General features: G+C 41.6%; 3 protein-coding genes across 3 annotated transcripts; all 3 read left to right on the top strand.

The window, feature by feature from the left end:
- The first annotated feature begins 3,122 nt into the window (after nucleotides 1–3,122).
- Nucleotides 3,123–6,082, top strand: LOC132977257 (odorant receptor 131-2-like). The gene is made up of 2 exons (XM_061041722.1): nucleotides 3,123–3,272; nucleotides 5,291–6,082. The coding sequence occupies exons 1-2, from the start codon at nucleotides 3,123–3,125 to the stop codon at nucleotides 6,080–6,082; spliced, it is 942 nt and encodes a 313-aa protein (XP_060897705.1).
- Nucleotides 6,083–11,641: 5,559 nt separating this feature from the next.
- LOC132977258 (odorant receptor 131-2-like) lies at nucleotides 11,642–14,605 on the top strand. The gene is made up of 2 exons (XM_061041723.1): nucleotides 11,642–11,809; nucleotides 13,817–14,605. Exons 1-2 carry the CDS (start codon nucleotides 11,651–11,653, stop codon nucleotides 14,603–14,605), a joined length of 948 nt encoding a protein of 315 aa, XP_060897706.1. The 5' UTR covers nucleotides 11,642–11,650.
- A 2,912-nt stretch (nucleotides 14,606–17,517) lies between these two features.
- On the top strand, nucleotides 17,518–21,912 carry LOC132977360 (odorant receptor 131-2-like). Its single transcript, XM_061041883.1, has 2 exons — nucleotides 17,518–17,706; nucleotides 21,097–21,912. Exons 1-2 carry the CDS (start codon nucleotides 17,551–17,553, stop codon nucleotides 21,910–21,912), a joined length of 972 nt encoding a protein of 323 aa, XP_060897866.1. The 5' UTR covers nucleotides 17,518–17,550.
- The last annotated feature ends 3,022 nt before the right edge of the window (nucleotides 21,913–24,934 follow it).

Raw genomic sequence — 24,934 nt, forward strand, 5'->3', positions numbered from 1 at the left:
GTGGGGAGGCTCCGACTTGTTCGGGAGCAGTAATCAGATACGGCAGGCCTTAAATCAGGACACGCCCCCCTGACCGTGGTGAACGGGCAAATGGGCCCAAAATCTTCAAGAGGGGGCGCCATCTAAAGGCTGACTGATTGAAAAAACTGGCAGTGTGATGTCTTTTCTGTCTGGGATAAAAAACAAAACAGGAAGTTATACCAAATAATAAATGTAATAAATACATGTATATTAAATGTAATGAGTTTTATGGGCTTCAATATGAGCTAAATCATAACTTCATTGAACTTTACGTCTGTTACTCTTAAGGCTGCATAATATGGAAAAAAATGTGATGTGCAATAATATTGTTGGATGTATGAAAAGTGATAAATAAACTATTATCAAGGAAACTTTGGTTTTTATTTACAGCTATTTGCAACAAGTTTCGCCTGAATCTAAAACAAACACGACATGGTTGTTTTCTTTACACTAATTTGGCTGATAATGAGTGTGAACTCCATCTTACTGCATCAAAATTATATAAGAGCCTGACTGTAACACACTGACCTCCATTCAACATGTGAATATTAAAGTTTAAAGATGACGAATGGAAAACAGAAATGTCAGCGTATGTGAGGAGAAGGAAAAAACTGCCAGGTGCTGCGTTGATTCATGCGACCTCTCCAACACGTCTTGATGAGATTTAAACGTTTAGATTTGGTTGTAAAGAGGGTAAAATCAGTCCTGAATGATAGACTGTAAATATTAATGTACGAGGCCTGAGTGAGGTCCCCCGTCTGTCCCTGCAGGGGGCGCTGGAGTCCCATCGATGGCGGTCTCCGTGCTGGAAATGCTGTCTCAGTCTAACTTTCAGTCAACCTAACGACAGGCTGAGAGCTTTTCAAACATTTTCTAAACTGCTATGATACGGTTACTAGACCTTGTCTCAAAAAGACGACATGGCAATAATTGCATCAATGCAGATTTGACAGAATCGATACAGACGCAGAGCCGTGATGGCAGCTTAGAAAGACACAATGCCGAAGGTGCAGTTCACAATAAAGCCAATAGGCGGCAGTAGAAGCCAAACTGATCGAAAGGCACGTCCTTCAATGAGAAACTCGATCCAACGCCAGCAAAACTGGAACCAAAGATTATGCGAACATTTTGGATTTTTAGAAACGCTACGGAGTCGGGACGTGGACATGAGTCATGCTATGTTTAAGCTTTGCAAAAACAAGGTAAAAATCTGCTGCATCATGGCTGACGTCTCCGTCTACACATGACAGGTACCAACAACTGCTCGCTACACAGGGTCAGTGTACACCAGCTCTGAATGATGCTTTCTGCTCTAACCTGGATAATGTTGTTAGGGGTTGATTTCCTGTATTCATCTCAATCAGACCCAAACTGGCCCAAGGTGTTCTGCGCATGCTCCACAAAACCCCACCCTGGACTTTGACCCAGAAGTCAAACAATATTTTTGTCCCTCCAGAATCAAGTATCAGTGACGTCCCTCACTTGGACGCAGGCAACACATTAGCGTGCAAAAAAAAAAAAGTGATCCCTTGAATGTGTGCGTGACACAGCACACATATAAAGTGGGAGATTAACAGAGGCTTTCCTGACGATGAGCTCGTCTCCACAGGTCATCTGTGGTGAGCAGACGTCTTTTCACTGCACTCATATCTCATCTATGAAATCAGAGCGGTTCATTTAACGTGGCTTTAAACTTTCAGACTGGCTGTTTGCATTAGACTACAAAGACAGGAACATGTGATGCATGTTTAGTGTTTTCAACGGTTTGCTTTCTGACGTTTCTCAGAAATCATTGAGACTGCTCAATTAGAAACTGTTTCATTCTGTGATGTTTAAATATTCCTCGAGTCTGCCTGCATCGATATCTAAATTTACATTTGTATATCTTTTTATTCCATCTTGATGCGCTGATGATGTTCCTCTGAGGTGAGTCTCTCTCTTCTTTTAGGATTATAGTCTAACAGCTGCCTGTAGTTTCTAAGGAGTGTTTGAGTGAATGTTCTTAAAGCTGTTAATAATGAGGCAACGTGCTTCAGGGCTCATTATACTCTACTTAATGAAACAGTTATCCACTCTTATTTGAAGCTAGATTACCTCCAACATGTGGAAGTTTCACATCACTCTGAACTGTGTGCGTTTGTAAGTTTTATAACTCATGATACAGTCTTACATTAATGACTTAAACTTGTCCTTTAAAATGTTATAAACGTGAAAGTCTAAACAGACGAGCTGGTAGGAGAGATGAATGGAAAGAGGAGAGATGTTGTTCTATATATTTATTATAAATGAGCATATTTACTTGTAACACAGCCTACCTCAGCCCGGCATGAAGACGTTAAAGATCAACAGGAGCTCTTAAACACTGAGCGCTTTAATATGGATCAGCAGGCAACAGAGAAACAAACCAGATCAGGTCTTTGAACCTGACATTCATCGTTACTGAGGAGCGTTGGACAAACGTCCGTCAACATGTTTCACACTGATGAATGTCGAGATGTGCATCAGCCACAAATCAAACAAGCAGCTTAGAATAAAGTAAAATGTGTTATCTTCAGAATAAAGCCTCAAAGGTGTCATCACAGAAGGTCACTTCTGGTTGCACATGACCCTCGGCTGAAACAAAGGGGAGACCGGGCCTTTGCAGTTGTGGAACCAGTTGCTCCCCCAGGTTTGGCTGGCCGTGTTTAAATCACCTCTGACAGTTTATGTGAATGCTTTGGCGTTCTTAGACCCAGTATAAGAGCTTGTCTGTTTCCTTTTTTCTCTTTTATGCTTTCTATCTATTTTGTTGTAAAGCACTTTGGTCACTCTGTTGTTTTTAAATGTGCTCTATAAATACAGTCTCTCTCATCAGGGTTTACACACCAGGCAGGAAGTCGGTCTTTGAGATCAAATGCTCGTAGGCCCGTCTTAGTGGGGTATAATAAACCTACGTCCCTCTGTTATCCTGAACAAACATTATAAAATATCAGAATTCATTTTTTTATCTTAAAAAGTGTCAGTGCTCCTAATACTTGAACATCGCGCTCCACTTTCTTGTTTCCTATAATCATTGATTGATTTGTTGTGTTTCTCTTTTGGACATTTCTTTGTGTTCAGAGATGAATGTCTCGTCTGCCAACATGACCGTGGTCGTTCGGTTTCCAGACTCCCTCTCTAAAGCCGTCACCAAGAACGTGATCGTCGTGTTTCTGGTGATCTCCATCAACTACATCAATGCCAGCCTCGTCCACACCTTCAGCAAACACCAGGTATGACCTTCATGTCATGATAGCAGGAACAAGTCTTTTGTGTTTTTTGATTTTTTATATTTTACATTTTTAAATTCTATCTTATATATTGTAATATCTTCTTCTTCTTTATTATTTAAGTTGTTTCTAGTTCTGCTTTATTTCCTTGTTAATTGTTTAGCACCAATACACCAAGTCAAATTCCTTGTATGTGTTTGTACTTGGCAATAAACCCAGATTCTGATTCTGACTTTAGATTTGTAACTTGAAATCAATATCATCATCATCATCATCATCATCATCATCATCCAGGCAGCTGTCGCTTGATGTATTTTTACTCATTATATTTGGGCGATTCCATTCATTCATTCAGTCAGATGAAACGTTTTCATCGTGAAAACTGAGCAGGTATCATTTGAAAAAAGAATCTCATTAATGGGGGCGACTGGATTCACAGACTCCAGAGGAATATCTATCATATTATATTATCATATTGACCTGCAGAAAGAAGTCCAGTTCACTGGATGTCAGTCTGTTTAGTGTGGAGAAACAAAGAGAATAGTGCTTCAACTTCAGGTGGGAAGAGAGAAATCTACCAAACAGACGATGGCACATGAAGAAATAAACGGAACAAAATGTGGTTTTGGAGATGAACATGAACAATAGTGGTGTGAAACGATATTATCTCCATACTTGAGTCACAATTCTATATACTGCAAGTAAGCTTTTTTAACTGCATATTATAATGTATTGTTTTGAACTGTTTTGTCAAATAAGAAACAATTCTCAGTCCGTTCACTTCAGTCTTTTTATTTCTACACAGAGGGAGTCGAGCCCTCAGACTGACCAACATGATCAAAGTTAAACCCTGTGAGGCTGCATGGACCTCATAATCTGAACTGTTGGTACTCCAGTCTCATGGAACTTTAAGATGAACTCTTAACAATGCAACTCGTTCAAATTGAATTGTGCAACCCCTTCAGCAATTAAAAATTTAAAAAAGCATATTTCCTATTAAGATAAAAAAATATCGATACTTGGCGGCCATGAGACGATATAATATCGCCACACAACATATTGCAATACCATGCTGAATCGATTTTTTGCCCACCTCTAATGAACAACAGATGAAGAATCTCCATTTAGAGAAATATCTGTTTGATTTTTACTGTAACTAAAATGTCCAGCCATTGGTCTTTGCCGGTGATAACGCATCATATACATACAGCAGGCTGGTCACTTCTGGACACAGTGGTCATTTTCCTTTAATGTCAGATCTGTTTAGATTTGTACCACAACAACTCCAGGGGTCATCCGTCTCCTCAAAACAGTCATTTCTAAAGACAACGACAGTCGTCTGTGTCCATTGCCTGTTTCAAATTAGAGGAATTTTCCCTCTTTTGTTGAACCTCCTCGACCTTTACTTTTTTAAAAGTTGAACCAAAAAGGCGCCTGGACTCGGCTGAAGTTCAACCACGTTATCCAAGTCCAGGTGATTTAAACTTTGGATCACCTAAAGGCCCTGACACACCAACGAGATTATCGGCCGTCTGTCCTAGTTGGACAGTTGGTGAGCGGTTCTCGCCCTAGTAGTTGTGTGTCCAACTCTACCCGTCGGCCTTTTTTTGGCCAATTTCGAAACGTTGAATCGGCGTCAACGGTCGGTGAAAGGAATCTCTCTGATTTGCTGTTTGGAGGTTTCATTTCTCTCCAGTGAAATGGTCCATTTACCATTCAGTAAAGCCCCTTGAGCATGCCGCTGTAGTCTCCATGCTTTCACCCATTAGTGCGGTTTCTCCTTATTTGTCGCCTCCGCCTCTTCTTTTCTTTTTCCACTCAAAGACCAAGAACTGACAACGCCAGCGCCATTTTCAACTTTTTATCAGACATTATTCTGGATTAGTAGGCTACATATAATACGACGTGAGGCGACGCAACAGGCGGCCTTCGTTTACCACTAGTTCTTTGCCGTCGGCTTGGTGTGTCAGGGCCTAAATGACAGAAAACCTTCACAGATGTATTTTGCTTCCCTCCCTCAGATCTTCTACAGAAACCCTCGGTACATCCTCTTCATCCACCTGGTGGTCAACGACATGATCCAGGTGACGCTGACTATAACCCTGTTCATCATCAGCTACACCATCCACAGTGTGCATGTCCCCGTCTGTTGGGTCATAATCCTGCTGGCTCTCTTTGCCACCGAGAACACGCCTCTCAACCTGGCCTGCATGGCGGTGGAGTGCTACATCGCCATCTGCATGCCGCTGCGCCACGTGCAGATCTGCACCGTCAGGAGAACGTTGGTGCTGATCGGTTTGATCTGGTTTACGAGCATGTTGTCGGTCCTTCCTGATCTCTTTGTGACCTTGGCCACCGAGCCGCTGGACTTCTTCGGCTCCCGGGTGTTCTGCCTCAGACAAACGGTCTTTCCAAATCCAGTTAACACAATAAGGAGGGACGCCCTGTATTCAGTGTTTTTAGTCGTAATCTGGATCACTATCTTCTTCACTTACTTTAAGATCCTGTTCACGGCTAAAGCAGCGAGCAAAGACGCTAAGAAAGCCAGAAACACCATCCTGCTGCACGGGTTCCAGCTGCTGCTGTGTATGGCCACGTATGTCGGCCCTCCATTATTAACCATCATAAAGCATTGGTTTCCTCGGGACTACACAGACCATCTGTTCGCTTATTATATCACTATACAAATCCTGCCCAGATCCATTATTCCGTTCATCTATGGCGTACGAGACAACACCTTCAGGAGGTACCTGAAAAGGTATCTGTGTTGTAAAGTCACCGTGCGATCCTCAACCATACGTAACCTCCATTAGAGCCGGGTCACAAAAACATTCTTACAATGACGGCTATTCATACTAAAGGTCGACACACTTTCAAATCCAGAGGTAAACTAAAGCCCCGTGTCCACATAGCGTGTTTTTCTGAGCGCCATAGTATTTTTAAAATTGTTTTCAATAAGGAGAGAGCGTTTGCAGCAGAGAAAAAACCCTGTAGCAGGTTTGACAAGGTTTTAATTTGGGGTGCCAGTCAGAGTCAAGTCTGACAAATAAAAATTAAATGCAAACAAAAAATAGTCAACCTGCACAAAATAGGAGCTAAGCAAGAGCAAAAACAATCAAACAAAACAGCAATGCGATTTCAATAATATATATTTTCACAGGTATCAACCACACTGCAACAAAATGACTGTGAGCACGGCGTGTGTGCGTGGTTCACAGTCTGTGTTTGTAAAGCAAAGTTCACTCCTGTGCCGAAAAAAGTCCGCTCCGGTATACTCACAACCCACAGTTCGGTCCATTTCAGTTCAATGTTCAAGTACAAAACAAAAACTATTTTTACGGTTTTACGGGCCTCGAAAACAAATAAGGAAACAAACTCAAAAGAAAACCAGCGTCTCTCTTCAAAACACACAGAAACAAAAGACACACCAGGTACTCACGGTACCAAAGTTTTTTAAGTCAGTCAGTAGGTTTAAGTCAGAGTTGGGCTTTTCTCTGGCATCTCCTGACTCCAGGGAACAGCTGATCCGCCAGGAACAGGGAAATAAACAAATCCAACAGGTAGCCGGCCTGACAGCAACGGACCTCCAGCGACGAAGATATAAAGATATAAAACGGACTTTCAAACAGGCTCTATGCCGAGCTAACACTTCTCCTTCACTGACTTTCTTTTCAATCACTCTCCGCCTCTGATCACCGGTGACTTGCACCTCTACAAATGTCCTTCCTGGAGGACGGATTCAGACTTCGCGGCACTGTGGCTGTTTTTCATTGGAGTGTGAGATGAATGTGGGTGGATGACGGAGGTGGATGGAGGTGTGTACAAAGAGGATTCTGACTCTGCAGGCGCTACAACCCTTTTTCCAAGCGTTCCGCCTTTTTTATACCACAGCTCCGTGTGCTCAAGTTGTCGGTTCCAAATGTTTGATATTCCCCGTAGTATTTGCCGCCTACAGATCGTGTCTTGTACCCACATCCTCCTCGCTTCGTGTCTGATCTGGAAATAAACGATCTCAAATATAAAACATGCAGTAAAAGCAGTAGACTGTTGACAACCACTGCTTCAGGCGCGGACGCTAGGGTGGGCTTGTTCCGATGTTCTCCTGGACCTCTTCTTCTTGATAGCCAAGTTTTTCGCTGTAGGTTACGCAATAGGTGACATAGCCTCAATGGATGCACCTGATTGGATACATAGTCCCTGGACTCATATGGAGGGAATAGAGCTCTGGACTCATATGGAGGGAATAGAGCTCTGGACTCATATGGAGGGAATAGAGCTCTGGACTCATGGAGGGAATAGAGCTCTGGACTCATATGGAGGGAATAGAGCTCTGGACTCATATGGAGGGAATAGAGCTCTGGACTCATATGGAGGGAATAGAGCTCTGGACTCATATGGAGGGAATAGAGCTCTGGACTCATGGAGGGAATAGAGCTCTGGACTCATGGAGGGAATAGAGCTCTGGACTCATATGGAGGGAATAGAGCTCTGGACTCATATGGAGGGAATAGAGCTCTGGACTCATATGGAGGGAATAGAGCTCTGGACTCATATGGAGGGAATAGAGCTCTGGACTCATGGAGGGAATAGAGCTCTGGACTCATATGGAGGGAATAGAGCTCTGGACTCATATGGAGGGAATAGAGCTCTGGACTCATGGAGGGAATAGAGCTCTGGACTCATATGGAGGGAATAGAGCTCTGGACTCATATGGAGGGAATAGAGCTCTGGACTCATATGGAGGGAATAGAGCTCTGGACTCATGGAGGGAATAGAGCTCTGGACTCATATGGAGGGAATAGAGCTCTGGACTCTCCGGCTCTCCAAAGGAAATGAATAGAGAGCGTTGAGAAGCTATCCGTTGTCAGAACCAGTGGAACCGTACTGTAAGAAAAACACAACTAACATATTCTATTTGTGGGCGGCAGTAGCTCAGTCTGTAGGGACTTGGGTTGGGAACCAGAGGGTCGCCGGTTCAAGTCCCAGTGCAGACCAAATATGGAAGTTGGTCTGGTAGCTGGAGAGGTGTCAGATCACCTCCTGAGCACCACCGAGGTGCGCTTGAGCAAGGCACCAAAGCCCCTCCCCACCATCAGCTCAGGAGCGCCCGCTGTGGGCCGCTCCGTCACTCTGACATCTCTCCATTAGTGCATGTCCATAGGATCCTGTTTGTGTGTATATACTTCAGCCTATGTGTGTGTTCATGACTACAGAGTGTAAAAACTGAAATTTCCCCTTGTGGGGATCAATAAAGGTAAATCTTAAATCTTGTGTCCACAGAGAGTCAATATCTTCATTTAATTTTATGTGTATGGGCTTGCCTAGTTTTCCTAGCTCTCGATGCCTCAGGGATTAGTCGAGTAATCGTATCCTCATGACCTTCATCAGACGGAAAGGGGAGGGCCTTGAAGAGGGGGTCCAAAGCTGAGGCTAAGGAGAGTTTGTCCTTAATGTCACCGAGACGGGTATGGCTGCAGCCCTGGTGCTTTCTCGTCTCGTGTGATGTGGCACCCGCTCCTCCCGAAATATACAATGGCAAGTGCGCTGGGTCGAGAAGCAGTTTTCAGAAACGTTTTTTTAAAATTAATTAAAACATTACCACCGCACCAAAAGAAGACAAGGGCATGTGTGAGTGCATATACAGCACACAAGAATGGCAAAAAAAAGTATTTAGTCTTGAATGTACCAAAGTGGACAAACCATAAAACTCGCTAGCTAGCTTAAATTCGTTGAAAAACACATTAAATGCTAACGCAGTTTCAAATGCTAATATCGTCTATAATAATAATATACGCTAACCCCAGAAACACAACAATTAGAGTGCATATACAGCACAAAAGAATTGGAAATTGCTTATTTTTTATTTAGTCTTGAATGTATATGCATAAGCACCTAGTATGTTTGTATCACATGTGACAATTCAGTTGCATGATTTCCTGAGCTTTATTTTGAAAATTAGAAGCTCAGGGGTCACGGCTTCAGGCCACCAGGCGAGAGCATCCAGCACTGAAGATTTTAAAACCAGGATAAAGCATCATTGATGACTGTGTGTGTACGTCTCTCTGCTTAACGCTTCTGATTTGTTGATTGATGTAATATTTGCTTATTGTCTTCGTTCTGAAACTTTGAGGCTGCAGACTCGGCCCGGGCTCTCTTTAAAAAAAGATCTTGTATCTCAAAGAGAATATTTTCCTGGTAAAATAAAGTCAAATAAAAAAATCTTGTGTCCAGACCATTATTCTTAAAGGAACCACAGATCTGTCCCTTTATCTTTCTCTGCACATACTGTCCCTGCATAGTTAACTTCATCATTCATTTTGTACTTGTACCCCTATTTTTATGTATCTTATCTAATCTATTCTGTTTAATGTGTATTTTCTATTTTGAGCTTACTGCAACGCCCGAATTTCCCCTCTGGGGATCAATAAAGTACTATCCTATCCTATCACGACTGGCTAAGGTGCTTCGGTCAAAGAAACTTGAGATATGCTGACTGCCAAGAAGACGTGCAACAGCGGGAATTTTAAGAGCTGAGGCTATAATTTAAAATGCTACGATACGTAGCATGTTAGCAGCACTGTCAGGGACCATTGAAGGTTCTTTTCATTTAACATTCATTTATTGCTTCTGTTAACAAGTCCGCCATATTGCTTCCTGTGTGACGTTTGCATAACGGTCTGTACAACATTTGACACTGATTACCACTTAGACAGGAAATGGGAAGGGATGGTTAAATAGGGGTCGGTCACTCTGGAGTTCCAACCATCGCACGCAAGTGCCACTCGCTCTCTGTCGACTTTTTTATTTTTCTTCTTTATTTAGTGATAAGAGACATAAGAGGCTAGCTAACAGGACAGAGGAGAATACTTTGGGTGACACGGGATGGCAGCAGCAATAAGAGAGAAATAATGAATAAATAATAAATAAAAGCAAAAAGGCAAACAAAGAACAGACAATCATCTGGATGTGGTAGTTATTTAAAAAAGGATAAGAAATAATAATAATAGTAAAGGGAGCTAAATTGAGCATGAAAATAAAAGTGGATGTGTCGAGAAGTCCTGATGATGAATATGATGTGAATATAACGAGGAAGAGAGAGGAAATAAGTATAAGTAATAATAATAATAAAGCGGTGGCTAGTAGGGCGGGTTTCTCCAATTCAAATTCGATTCAGGGAAATCCTGACATCGATTCTTTTGTTGTTGTAATGACGCAGAAGTGGGGCTTCATTAAAACAGAAATTATTGATTTCAAGATTTTTCTGGATCGATATTGAATCAGAATAAATATATTACAATCCATTGATGTTTGTAGAAAAGGCCCCAAAGTTACATGTTAAGGTTTTTGCTTTATGTTAAAATAGTGTTTGATTCCTGTTCAGTTGAATGTGATGATATTGTGCTCAATAGGGGAGAGGTGTCACCTGCTGGTCATATAGTGAATTACATCATGTAGTAATGAGCAGTGTGCATCAGTCGATGACAGATGAGCCATCAGTTTGCAGAGTAATCACTTCACAAGTTGGTTGTGCGTGAATGAAAAGAGTGAGTACTTACCTGAAGTCTTATATGTGACACTGTGTGTTCTTTAATGTTGAGGCAAAGTTGTTAACTCCCGCGGAGCCGGAGTTTAGAGCTTAGATGTTCGGCGTATTCTGGATATGCTAATTAGCTGACGTCACAGCCCCGACATGCTCGCTAACTGTCCCCCGGCTTAGTTGGTGCCACACAGTAGTTGGAGAAGAGTCATGTCGAATTCATTACATGTTTCGTCAAGGACAAACGCTCCAATAAAAGCCATCTATTGGCTGAGCGACATGTTGACTTCCATGCAGATATCTGTATCCAACTTTTAATATTAATTACCATGACCACGTATGCATCCTGAAACAAACACGACCACAACATCTGGGTGACATCAGCTCTGACATCATGTCTAATAAAAAGCCATCGAACTGTTTCACACAGGTGAGCGAGGAGGCTGAAGTGAAACATTCAGGTGAGGAAGTATTCCATACTCACATTAATGCAACGTCTTATTGTGAAGTCTGTTCTTTTTGAAAACACAGTGAAGGACATCTGCATGTGATGCCCAACACTGAACTTTATTTACCAAAGTTTAGTCTCTTTTAAATTCAACATGTCGCTGAAACAATCAGACAGTAAACACTTCATGTTTTCATTGGATTTGAAGGATTTCTTGTGATTTGACATTCTTAGATTTGTGTCTACTGTGTGGTTATTTAACTGTTAACCATTTAGGCTTTGAACTTTTCTGTGTGTTAAAGCATGTTAACAATGTAAAACTATCACAGCCATCAGTGGACGGTTCTGATCAGCTGATTAGTCGTATATTGCAGTGAGAAAGTGCACAATCCTCACATGAACTCCATGAACTCTTCTGGCTCCAACATGTCGAGCGTTGAGAGATATCGAGACTCGTTCCAAACTGCTGTGGTCAAAAATGTGATTCTTCTGGCTGTTGGTCTGACAATCAGCTACATCAATGGGACCCTGATTCACACCTTCAGAAAACACCAGGTGAGAACGATTCTTTATTTTTTAAAGTTATTATTACTGATGTTATTGCAGAGATGATTTCTATTTAATTTGATCTTTATTATAAGAATAAATCTACAGCAAGCAGGTCTTTGTCTATTTAAAGATAAAACAGACTGTCTTAGTCGAGACCTAAAGGAGGCCTCAGAGATTAAAAGATGGAAAGTACTCCTCACTGAGATTGTTGTTGTTGTTGTTGTTGTTTATGATTTTATTGTAAACTGAGGATGGTTTTTGACTCGTATAGAGATTTGAGGAATCAATCTTTTTGGGTGTGAAAATTCAGCTGAAGACTTATGCTGGTTGTTTAAAGTAGAGATCCACATGTTTTCAGTTCCAATCTGATTCTGATATCTTATATCATTACTATTCGTGTTATTGTTGTTGTTGGTATTATGTGTGAGGCTACACAAAGCTGGAGTAAACCCAGCAGTTATTTGTATTGTGCTGGCTTGACATACAAACAGGAAAGTTTTTCAAATTAAATCTTTTTAACTGAAGTGTAAGATCTGTACTTTTAACATAAAGAAGGAGCTGTTCCATCTCATCTGATCGTCGTCATGGAGACGGTTTGTGGACACTTCTCTCAGTTCAGTCTGAATATCTTCAAAGTGAGACTCAGCGAGCTGAGAATGTCTGAAGTGCCCGACCATATTTCTTGATCAGTGATGTTGATCGGTGCAGTCAGTCCCATATCTGATACATAAATGACTTCAATATTGGACCAGATATCGATATAAGATCGGATCGGCCCCATCTCTAGTCTGAAGGTTATCTGTATTGTTCTGGCTTTTAACTGAGGTCTTTTATGCAAAAAGACAGAGAACACTGAATGGACCATGTTGCAGACCTGGACATTTTCATTTGTCATCACTGCTGTCTTTAGTGTCCTGTGAGCCCTTAAGGCGCAGGGGAAACATGTCCCGCTCTCTCTGATCAGTCCACCTTTGCTTCAACATCTGGGTTGGAAATGACCTTTTCTATCTACCTGCCACCGTGACTGGTGGATTCAGAAATCTACCAGCTAGTCTTTTTCTTCTTTTTAAATCAGCCACTTTATGTTCAGCAGTATTGTGTAACAACATATTATTTCATAATCAGCCTATAGTATTCAAGAATGAGGCTGTTTTATGAAGTGAAATGTTTGAGCTATATACTGACATGCTGTTTGTCTGTTTGTTTATTATGTGTTCAGGTTGTTAGACCAGAGAAACATGTCTCTGTGTGTTAGCTTCTTACTGAAGCTGTGGGGTTTGGAGTTACTGTGGCGGCTTAGATTGGATAATGTCACACAGAGACTAAGGTGCAGACGTTCAGATATGTAATATTATATATGAAATATTTCAGACCCACTCACTCTCTTTGTCTAGTCTCCCGCCACCCCTAATGCACAGGTAAAAAATAAGTAAGTAAGCCACGCCCACTGCTAATTACCGGAAATCCTATCAAACCCATTTAAGGAGCAAAATAAACAAATAATTAACTGAGGTAAAAATACACATTATGGTGCCTATAGGAGTTTTGTTTCTCTCCTGTGTTTGTACTTTCTGACTTCTGAGTTTATTAAGGAGCTCCTGCTGAAAACATCCTATTTCCTGGTGCGGCTGCTTCAAAATAAAAGCATTTCAAAGATAGTAAATGGGGGCTTTGATGGAAAGAATTTGTTGATTTTCAATAACTCTGTCGGGAGCAACAGCATTTACAGCTGCTCCTTTGACAACAAGTCACCGCCACAGCCCGCTACTTTAAATCATCTTGGACTGAAGACAGCGAGACATCAGGTGAAACACCTTCAGCAGGTAGAACCGCTGAAATGGAGATGCTAACCGCGCTGCCCTGGGCTCAAGTGACACCGAGCTAAAGCATTTCAGCACAAAGCCCATGATTGTAAACACCGACACCCACTCTGACACGAGGAGGGGGCGGGGCTCTTTGGTCACCGAGCGTGCAGGATAGCCTGGATAACTTTTGTCTTCTTCTCTCCTTTAGGTATTCTACATGAATCCCCGTTACATCCTCTTCATCCACCTGGTGGTGAACGATATGATCCAGCTCACTACAACAATAAGCCTGTTTGTCTTAAGTTATATCTTCTACAGAATTAATGCTTCACTCTGCTGCCTCATCATAACGATGGCTGTCTTCACCACTCTCAACACTCCACTAAATTTAGCCGTCATGGCGATGGAGTGCTACATCGCTGTTTGTTTACCTCTGAGACACGCTGAGTTGTGTACTATCAGAAGAACATATGTTCTGATTGGTGGGATTTGGGCCCTGAGTGCTGTCTCTGCACTGCCCGACGTCTTCATCTTTCTAGCAACTGAGCCTGTGCAGGTGTTTCATTCGGCCATTTTCTGTGAGAAGGACAACCTGTTCACACACCACATACATGTGCAAAAGAAGAATGTTTACATCATATACCTGATTGGTGTTTGGCTCACACTCTTGTACACGTACTTTATGATCTTCACAGCGGCTAAAGGAGCTGACAGAGATGCAAAGAAGGCCAGGAATACAATCCTGCTCCATGGTTTCCAGCTGCTGTTGGCTATGCTAACCTTTGTAGGTCATGTGTTCAAAAAGGCTCTGTTGAGCTGGTTTCCTAAATATCATGTGCATGTACTCTTTGTGTCCTATATGATCATCCAGATCCTTCCCCGGTTCATCAGTCCCATCGTGTACGGCCTACGAGACAAGATGTTCAGACAGCATTTGAAAATTTACATTCTGTGTTCAGTGAGACGAAGCATCAAACCCCACCTGCAGCTAAAATAAAATCATTAATAAGCTAGAGTTCATTATATAATCTGCTGAGATAGACTTTAGTCATTTAACCTTCTGCCCACTAGGGGTGCACCGATGTATGGGTTCAACATCGGTATCAGCCGATATCGGCCCTGCTGACAGACATCAAATAACATGGCATGACCTGATGTCAGTCGCCGATGTTGATTAAATTCTGACATCTTGTACACCTAACTACTCATTCAGAGACGAGGTTCTTTATTGGGCAGATGATGAAGTCACTTGTTTGGCAAACTCTGACTTGTTTTTTCATCGTCATACTTCAGAGAAACAGGAGACATTGACATCGAATATCGGTATCGGTGCATCTCTACTTCGCACTCCAGACATGTCTTCCATGTCTCCAGACATTTATTGAAAGATAATTTTCTGTCTGTCCTCTGTTTTACATGTTCAAATCAATTTAAATTGAGTTGATATGAACTGAACCTATTGACTGGTGAACAGTCCAGGGTGTACCCCGCCTCTCGCCCAATGACAGCTGGGATTGGCTTCAAACCCCCTGCGACCCCGGATGGGATGAAGCGGTATAGATAATGGATGGATGGATGAACTTAACCTGATCTGACACTCTGCATTAAAAACAAAAAGAGAAGCCTGCTTTAATCACAATTTTCTTCAACACCCTTTGTGGCTTCAAAGCTGTTTTCAAATGACATATAACTGTGATGCTGCAACAAATAAAAAATGAACCACATGTTCAGTTGAAGTTAGATTTTTTTCCTTTTTCAAGTTTTGGCTTTAATCTCAATGACTGCATTACTTCAGTCTCACTTCAAACACAAAATCGTGTTAATCCAACAAGAAGCTGTTTCCTCCTTTTCAGCCTGTAATGTAAAATCTAACATGAGCAGGAAATGTAAAAACGAGAGTCTTATTTACATTTAAGGTCCAATCAGTGAGCTGTGTAGAGAGTGAGATGATAAAGGTATCTTACTATCTGATCATTAAGGAAACATGTTGAAGTGCTGGCTTCTCTGACAACAATGCAGCAGCCAGTATGTCCTCCTTCTAACTTTAGATTCTGCTCCTGAATGCTCTGGATTTGTTTGGACCAGAGAAGGTAGGCGCTTTTAAGGTGACCCCCACACGGCCGTTTAGGACGCCCCTCAGTTTGTCAGATATGAGAGCAGTTATCAGGTCAAACCAACAGGCAGAGCTGGATAAACACTGAAGCTTCAGAGTCCACCACATGGTGACCTGTGTGAGCATCGACTCTAGAGAGGAGGAGGGGGGGGGGGACAGCTCTCTATGATGTTTAGAATTTGACTGCAGTCCCTGTTTTAAACACTAGGTGTTGCTCCTTTAACTCTCCTTTAAAAACATTTAATTACTGCCCTTTGTGATGTCATGAAGGGAAAATCTCGGCCTGTTTGAGCACACATTTTCTGAAAAGTTGAGCAGGCAGAAGACGGAGAGGATGGACTTTTCTCATCATTGGGGGATTTGTAGACGGACTAGGTTAGATAAACATGGTGAAGAAGATTTTGCATAATACGAGACCTTTAAAATTATTCGCCAGAAACAAAAAATAATTTGATGAGGATCAAGTGCAGCTCTATTTTTATTTACTAACCTAGAACGTCTAACCTGCTGATGGGAACACCTGTTCAGAGTGCACTGACGTTCCTGGTACACACTAATATTTGTGAGCCAGCTTGGAGAGTTGTCTGCAGACAGACGAGTCTCCCTCATGTCAGTCTGCATCTCCCGATCAACCCGTTGCTTTTGCCACAACATTACTGTCTTCACTTACTGAGGTCAAGAGTGCATGTAATGGTCAAGTTGAGCGCCCTCTGCTGGATCAAACTGGAAACTACTTGAGAGTGGCCTGCAGGGCCCCAATTGAAACCTGATAAAGCCAGAAGTAAATCCTAAATCAGTTATTTGGGCTCTGTTGCAACAGGCTGCTAAAAGTTTTCTTTTACATATATGTGGCATCTTTTCAGTATTTTAAAATTTTATGAAAATTAAACATGAGTATCCACACGTTAATTTGTTTTATCGATTGACAGTACTGGTAAAAATCTGATGATATACCACCTGTGTGATCAACTGTGAACAACTGAACAATCAGACGGAAAAAGCAGAGCAGAAGCCTTGAGCTCTCCTGAGGTCACGTTAAGCCAAAGTTATTGATATCAATTTAAATTTAAAGAAACATGATCTGAGCATATTGCTGTGCTGATCAGCAGAGACACAAGGTCAACAGACGATAAAAAGAAGTCATGACATAATCAAAAGCTAATGAAGATAATTTATTTAATTGAAAACTAACAGGGAAGCATTTGTCAACTTTTCAGGTCAATAAATCCAGAGAATGATCATCCCCATACACACCCTCACACACAACATCGGTCAACACCATAATCCCTAATGTGTTCACTCTGAGTATATAAACTCTCTGCCTCCACAGAGGAGCAGCAGGGCGGTGAGGGGCATCCTGCTGGTACGTACACTTGTGTCCTGATTCCTGTTATTTCTGCTTTAGACTGAGTGGGAAACTGTGATGATGTGTTTGTCATTGTGTTAGATTACTTTATGTTCTTCATTCAGTTAAGGGTTAATGATGGAGGAATATTGCTGAGTTGTAGTTTCTGTCACTCCTGTACTGATAGAGTGTTTAATCAGAGCCTCCACAGAAACAGAAAGTACAGAAAACTCTCCACATGGAGTTAAAGGTCAGCTGAGGAGCGATGCTAACACTGACATGCAGTAGCTGATTACATTTCACAGATCATACTTGTGTTTTGTTTCTGAGGAATCTCAGATTTAGAAGACAAGAATATGTTCAGAGGATCTGTGAGTCTCTTTGCAGAGTTTTCTGAATGTTTCATTCTGAATGTTTGTTGATGCTTCTGTCATCCTGAAGGAGCAAATGATTCAGACGGCTCAGATTTGGCAACATTTCAGACATGAATTTCTCATCCCTGAACACCTCTATGCCTGCGGGTGGAAACCAGCGGGACACGTTCACCACCGCTCTGACCAAGAATGTGATTGTCACAGCGCTCTGCATCTGCATCAACTACATCAACGGTACGCTGGTGCACACCTTCAGGAAGCACCAGGTATGAAACATGTCAAACAGGCTCCATCTGTCTGTCTGCCTCCCTCTCTGTCTTCTCTCCTACTTTGTTGTTAACTTGAAGATATAAAGATGATAAAAGGGAAGGAGTTCCATTGCCTTGTTTAAATAGGAAAGCTATCGGCAGGTTGTGTTAAAGACAAGGATGAGAATAAGAAACATCTGCAGTAGAGTCAAAATTATGTATTAGCATCATCCGGTTAAATAAACATGTTTTTATTTTCATATTTTAGTCATAAACACGACAAATGTGTCTTAAAGTTTCTCTTTGATTGATGCAGTTTATCGTTTATCTGAGGTAAATATCCAATAATGATGAGCGAAACATGAGTAAATGATTAAATGTGTCCTGTTTGAATAGTTTAGAAATCAGCAGATTCGGAATAAATGAAGCAAACTGAAGTTAAAGGTCCCATATTACTGTATGCTTTTTCTGGTTTTATATGCTCTTTAGTGTGTTTTCAAAGTGTCCTGTGCATGTTTAGGCACATCTATTTGCAAAAATTCAAAGTCAGCGGAAATGCGGCTTCTCCTACGTCCTCCTGTTAGCTGTAGCATTAGCTGCATGTAACGCTCGGTTCTAGCCCCCCTCAATAAAAAATTGTCAGTCCGACATCATTGTCAGTGTGAGATCACTGATCTAAGCCCATTGGCTCGTTGTGGCCCTGCAGCTCATGTTGCACGCCCGTTAACTTCTGTAGCACGCCCACGATATGCCGTAGCCTGCGGTAGCACAGTAGTGCTAAGGTGCTAATGTTTATGCTCCCCTGGACGGAGGCAGTGGCTGCATTCCCAAAATGATAAAAGAGGCGGGACACTTCCGAGAACCGTGCTGAGCAACTGACCAATAACGACAGAGCGGATCGGGAGACCAATCAGAGCAGACTTGGCCCACATGGGGTCTAACAGTGTGGGCTCAACAGAACGTAGCTGACGGACTCAGAGTGTAGAGGGAGCAAGGAGGAGCAGTACATGAAAACAGACACTTTTTTATAACTTTAGCTATTGTGAACGTACAACAGTAGGTACATAGATTAAATATACCAACCCCAAAAAGGGCAGAATATGACCTCTTTAAAGCAGGGTCAGAAAATAAAGTTTTGACTCACCGGCCATGGTGGCGTGTAGATGAAATAATTCTCGGGCAAAGCACATAATTTACCGGCTGACAAATTGTGTTTTTGTGTCGCACTCACATTTGTTACTTGAGTTATGAAGGAATTGTGTTCTGATGAGTCACAGATTTAAGTCACGGATTGCATCATTTGATCAGATCAGGAAATTGAGAAATTATAACAAATATATTTGCTCACTTTTTTCTACTCACATTTGTGTTAATGTCAGACCCTGAGTTAAAGCATCAAAAAGTCTGCAGTAAAGTAAGATAGAATGTTTCTGTCAGGTATTTGGCATCATAAGGTGATAGAAATATTATTTTCTTAAACACTGAAAATATGTCATGAAGCTTGTGATTTATTTTACTTATTTCAGATAGACATGATCAGATTTATGATTTCATTTACAGAAATGTTGAACATCTAAGAAGTTAGCTTTGATCATTAATTTGAGGTTAATATCCGATCTTCATTAGCAAACATGTTTGATATGAGCTGGTCATGAATCATTTTAGCAAACTGATAAATCAGCAGAAAAAGATCTGCAGAAAAGTAAGACAAAAAGTTGATGAAGAATCTGAAGGAACTTTAAACCTGATGTTTTATTTTATTAATTCAGTTATTTTTCTAAAGAAACCTTTTAAATCTGTATTCAGTCAGTGCACACTCACACGAGGCATTCTGTAGCGTGCCCAGCCAAAGTGTGCTTGACCCGCAAAGTCCATTTGGTTTGACTGGTGGGAGTTCTCCGTTCTCACTTGCTTGACCCTGGCGCTGTTGGGGTGAGCTGCAGCCCAGCCTTTTATTACCGAGAAATCCCCAAATCTCTGTTTTTGTTCTCTGAAGTGCTGACGCAGACTTGACTGTGCGTCCCTTTTTTTTTTTTCTTCTTTTTTTTTAGTTTGTCTGTCTTGTCTCTCAGCACGCTTCATGATAAAGTCATGCATATGTTGTGTTACGACATTATGAAGAGGTAACCGTTGTTGGGCCACGCAGGCTTAGGACGGTCAAACAATGGACTTGGGCCTGCACCTCTGTGAGAAGCCTCATTTGAGTTATTCCCTGAGATCACCAAGAGGCCTAAAAGGACTCTTAATCCCAGAATCCTCTGCAGTACTTCACACCTACGCGTGAAGTAAGGGGGGACCGGAACCTCTCTCTCCTCATTGGAGGGGACCTGAAGTAGACCCCCCATGGAGCAGGCCAGGCTACAAAGCTCCAAGACTTCCATTGCTCTCTCTCTTTCCACGCGCTGACTTCAAGTGTTCAGAGACACAAGCTCACCTCCTGTTTTCTGCAACAATCTTCCTTTGTTCTAAGTTTTGGCGCGCAGGTAATCCGCGGCCGGCAGTGTTCTAAATCCCGAGCTCGGATTGTCCAGTGAACGCATCTCAGTTTCTCGGAGAGCGTCAGACTATAACAGATTATCAGAAAGATAACGGTCTTATTCCGTCCTGCAACGAAAGGACATCAACGGACATCTTTCCCCTCGACGGAGAACCAACGAAGCCGCTCTTGCCGTAAGGGACCCTCGCCGCCATCAGACGCCTCTACACCAGGACAGACAGAAGATCTGTTTTATCGCCAGACTCCTTTTTCCTTCACCGATCGCAGGCAAAGCGACTCACAAGTGAGGCTTAATTAGGTCTCTGCAGAATTAGCTTTAGAGAGTGTTTTTAACAATTGTTTGATTGAAGCAGAAACTGTAATTTTTATCTTTGTTGGACCGTCGCGTCCTGAGTTTTACCTGTTTAAAACTCTTGTTGTTCCCGTTTCGGACCGCTGCGTCCTATATGTGTTTAGCGTAACAGCGTTATAACCGGGTATTACTCTTCTGATCAGAGAGGCCAGTGTAAGCCGTATTAACTTGAATTCGGCCATTGGTTTGTTTCTGTGAATGAAGGGAATTACTCAGCAAATGCTACTGCCTACAAATAATACACTAAGAAAAAAAATAAAGGCCAGCAAATATATTTGTTACAATTTCTTAATTTCCTGATTTGATGAAATGATCGAAACTGTGACTTAAACAGAACATAATGCCTTCTCAATGAAATGTGCTGTAACAGATGTGTATGGGACACAAAAAACTAATTTGTTATTTTGGCCGGTGAGTCAAAAAATTAATTTTGGACCCTGGGGACAACCGTACTTCAACATAGCATGTTTCCTTAATGTCTGATCATACAGTGAGGTCACTTTATCATTTCACTCACTACACATCTCACTGATTGGTCCTGATGTTCACTCTCCTCCAGATCTTCACTTCAAACCCTCGTTACATCCTCTTCATCCACCTGGTGCTAAACGACATGATGCAGCTGATCCTGTCCACCCTCCTCCACATCATCAGCTACACCCTGTACACCATCAACGTGTCCTTCTGCATCGTCCTGCTCATCATCACCATCCTCGCCACCCTCAACACGCCGTTCAATCTAGCCGGCATGGCGGTGGAGTGCTACATCGCCGTCTGCATCCCCCTCCGCCACGCCCACATCTGCACGGTGAAGAAAACCTACATCCTGATCGGTCTGATCTGGGTCGTGAGTTCTTTCTCCATCCTGCCGGACCTCTTCATCCTGCTGGCCACCGAGCCGCCGCAGTTTTTTCTCTCCAGGCAGTTTTGTGCCAGAGATTTTGTGTTCAGAAGCACGTACAGTTTACAAAAAAGGGACGCGTCGCACATCGTTTGTCTCGCCTTCGTTTGGCTCATTCTCTTCTACACTTATTTCAGGATTCTGTTCGCTGCCAGAGGAGCAACTTTAGACATTAAAAAAGCCAGAAACACGATCCTTCTGCACGGTCTACAGCTGCTGCTGTGTATGCTCACGTACGTCAGACCCATGTTTGAACAGGGTCTCCTCTACATTCTGCCCAGTCAGCACCTGGCCGTACGCTTCGCCTGCTACGTCATCGTGCAGATCCTGCCACGCTTCCTCAGCCCCATCGTCTACGGACTACGAGACCAGATGTTCAGGAAGTATGTGAAGAGGTACCTGCTTTGTAAAGTAAGCATCAGAAACCACCCAGAGACCACATCCAACACGAGGCGGACTCTGAAACTGCAGTGAGAGTCACCACCCCCCCCCCCCCCCCACACACACACACACACACACACTCACACACACACACACACACACACACACACACACACACACACACACACTCAGTGCAGCCAGGGGACCAATTTAACATCAACTGTGTGTGAACATGAAGAAATCATGACTCTGCCATGAAGGGGTTCAACCTAAGTTACCAATAAAACACTGTGCATAAAGACTGAATGCATTATGTAAATATTTAAATGAGCATCTTTATTCACTGGTGTATGTAAGAAATGACTGATATTGTTTTTGTAAAAGTCTGTAATGAAGCATTAAACTCTAAGTCAAATATGCTTTCATAACTGGTTTAATAACTACTGGGATGTTCCTAGCGTCAGAAAACAAAATTGACTCAATGTATTTCAAATTGTCTACAGGCCTCTGCAGGCCCGGTAACCAGAGCTAAAGCCCCAGCTAGTGGCGGGCGGCTGCATTGCAGTTTGAGCATAACGTGTCAGCCTGGCATCGAAAGCCAACAGATATATAATGTGCCGACTAGCAAGGATGAACCAGCAGATCGCTAATAAATATTCTGTTCATATCATTGAAACAGAAGCTTCAAATGGATTTTATTCTGTTTATGCTCCTCAAATAAAGCATTACTGTTTGTATTTCAGTTTAAAACATGTTTAAAATAAATGTTGGTGGTATAATAATTGTGATGAAGGTTATATATGTGTCCCCTTTGTTAAATTAAAAGTCATTAATCCCGTCACACCCACACACCATGTCCTGAAACCTCTGGTCCTCAGACACTGGCCTGCTGTCATTACCACACACCAGACTCCTGGTGCATCTAGGAGACAGGGCCTTCACTGTCACAGCCTAACCCACCCTCTGGAACACCCTCCCCTCAGACATCCACAATGCCCGATCTTTGGACTCATTCTAAAGACTTCTCAGACACCCACCATCTGTTCTCCTCAGCCTACAACCTCCTTAAAGGGGCCATATTATGAAAAATCCACTTTTATAGTGTTTTTCAATTTGGGTAACCTGAGTGTCTACTGATCCACAAAATGTGAAATAAATCAATCAATCAATCAATCAATTTTTATTTGTATAGTGTCAACTCATAACAAGTGTTATCTCGAGACACTTTACAAAAAGCAGGTAAAATACATCGATTGTAAAGTTGCGCACACTACAAATAACAACAACATTTCTCCACATTTAGCCCTAAAAAAATCACTTTTTATTCACATTTAGAGAAATATTTGTGAACTTTGTCATATTTACTTTTGTGAATAAAAATGTAAGATCATTTCATTGGCAAATATAAATGTTAAATAGTATATCTAAATGTTGAATGTTTTATCTAAATGTTAAATGTTATATATAAATGTTAAAAATACATGTCCTGATTCTAAATATTTAGCTACGTTTCTAAACATTTAGTTTACATTCTAAATATTTAGCTTTGATCCTGTATATTTAGCTAAGATTGTAAATATTTATAATCAAAGCTAAATATATGGAATATAAACTAAATATTTAGCAACGACTTCCAAATATTTAGCTAAGATTTCTAAATATTTAGCAACGACTTCTAAATATTTAGCTAATATGCAAATTCACTCTACCGCCCACCGGAAGCACCAAAATAAAAGTTCAAGGAAGCGATCCAAGCCGTTAGAAAAGAAACGTACCAAGTGCTGTGATGGCGCTGTGGAAGATCCTGTGTCCGACACCGAAGAAGTAGTGCTTTGAAAACCCTGAATTGTGACCAAAACGGCCCTTCCAATATTCCCCGCTAATTCGTTCGACATTTTCAAAATCCCGCCAGTCTCCTATAGAAGACAATGGTTGGATCGCTTCCTTGAACCTTTATTTTGGTTCTTCCGGTGGGCGGTAGAGTGAATTTGCATATTAGCTAAATATTTAGAAATCAAAGCTAAATATTTAGTTTATATTCTATATATTTAGCTTTGATTATAAATATTTACAATCTTAGCTAAATATTTAGAATGTAAACTAAATGTTTAGAAACTTAGCTAAATATTTAGAATCAGGACATGTATTTTTAACATTTATCATTTAACATTTAGATAAAACATTCAACATTTAGATATAATATTTAACATTTATATTTGCCAATGAAATGATCTTACATTTTTGCATTGCATTTAAAGAGACACACACACCAAAACGGAGCGTTCTGAGAGAGCTGGTTTATACAGGGTCACAAACCTCCTCTGGTGCTTGATTCATGTTATATTTTGACCAAAGCACAGCACAGATGTTTCATTAAGACCACAGGGGGACTGTTTGAAAAGGTGGAGGAGGGGGATGATATGTCCTCTTTAACTCCACCTCTCCATTGTTCTCCTGTCTTTTGATTTTGTTCAGTTTTTGTCTGGTCCCTCCATCATGTAAAGCGTTGTTGTTGGATAATGCTCAAGCTTCAACATTCAGTTCCCAGAAATGACAGCTCAAATTTGAAGAGGATACATTCTCAAAAGGTCGTTATCAAAAACATATGATACATGAAGCAGAAAAAGATGAGTTTTAAAGGTCACATCAGCAGAGGATGATGTGTGACGTAATGACAAGATACACAATCTTGCACTAAAAGCTACAAACTCAAAGTCAAATAAGTTATCATGGAAGGCTGCGTGGAGAGAGTTTGTAAACAGAAAGAATATTCAAACACAGGTCATATAAACTTATCAGATTCTCATGGCCCTGCTGCACTCTCACGATCAGCAACATTTAACATGGAAGGTCATGTTCTCAAAGTCAAGTGTCTCTTCTACCAATAAGGAATGGTAAATGGACTTGAGATTGTATACACTTTTCTAGTCTTCTACTCAAGACCTACACACTCACACACTGATGGTAGCGGCTGCTGTGTGAAGTGCAAAACAGCAAAAAAGGAGCAAACTCAAACGGTTATAAAACTTCAGGTGCACGACCACAAAAAGACAACAAAGAAAACAGAAAAGTCAGGACACTCAATGTCCTGTGGCCTATTGTTTAGGTAGAGCAG

The sequence above is a fragment of the Labrus mixtus genome, chromosome 7 (genome assembly GCF_963584025.1).
Source record: "Labrus mixtus chromosome 7, fLabMix1.1, whole genome shotgun sequence".
In the NCBI taxonomy this organism is placed as follows: domain Eukaryota; kingdom Metazoa; phylum Chordata; class Actinopteri; order Labriformes; family Labridae; genus Labrus; species Labrus mixtus.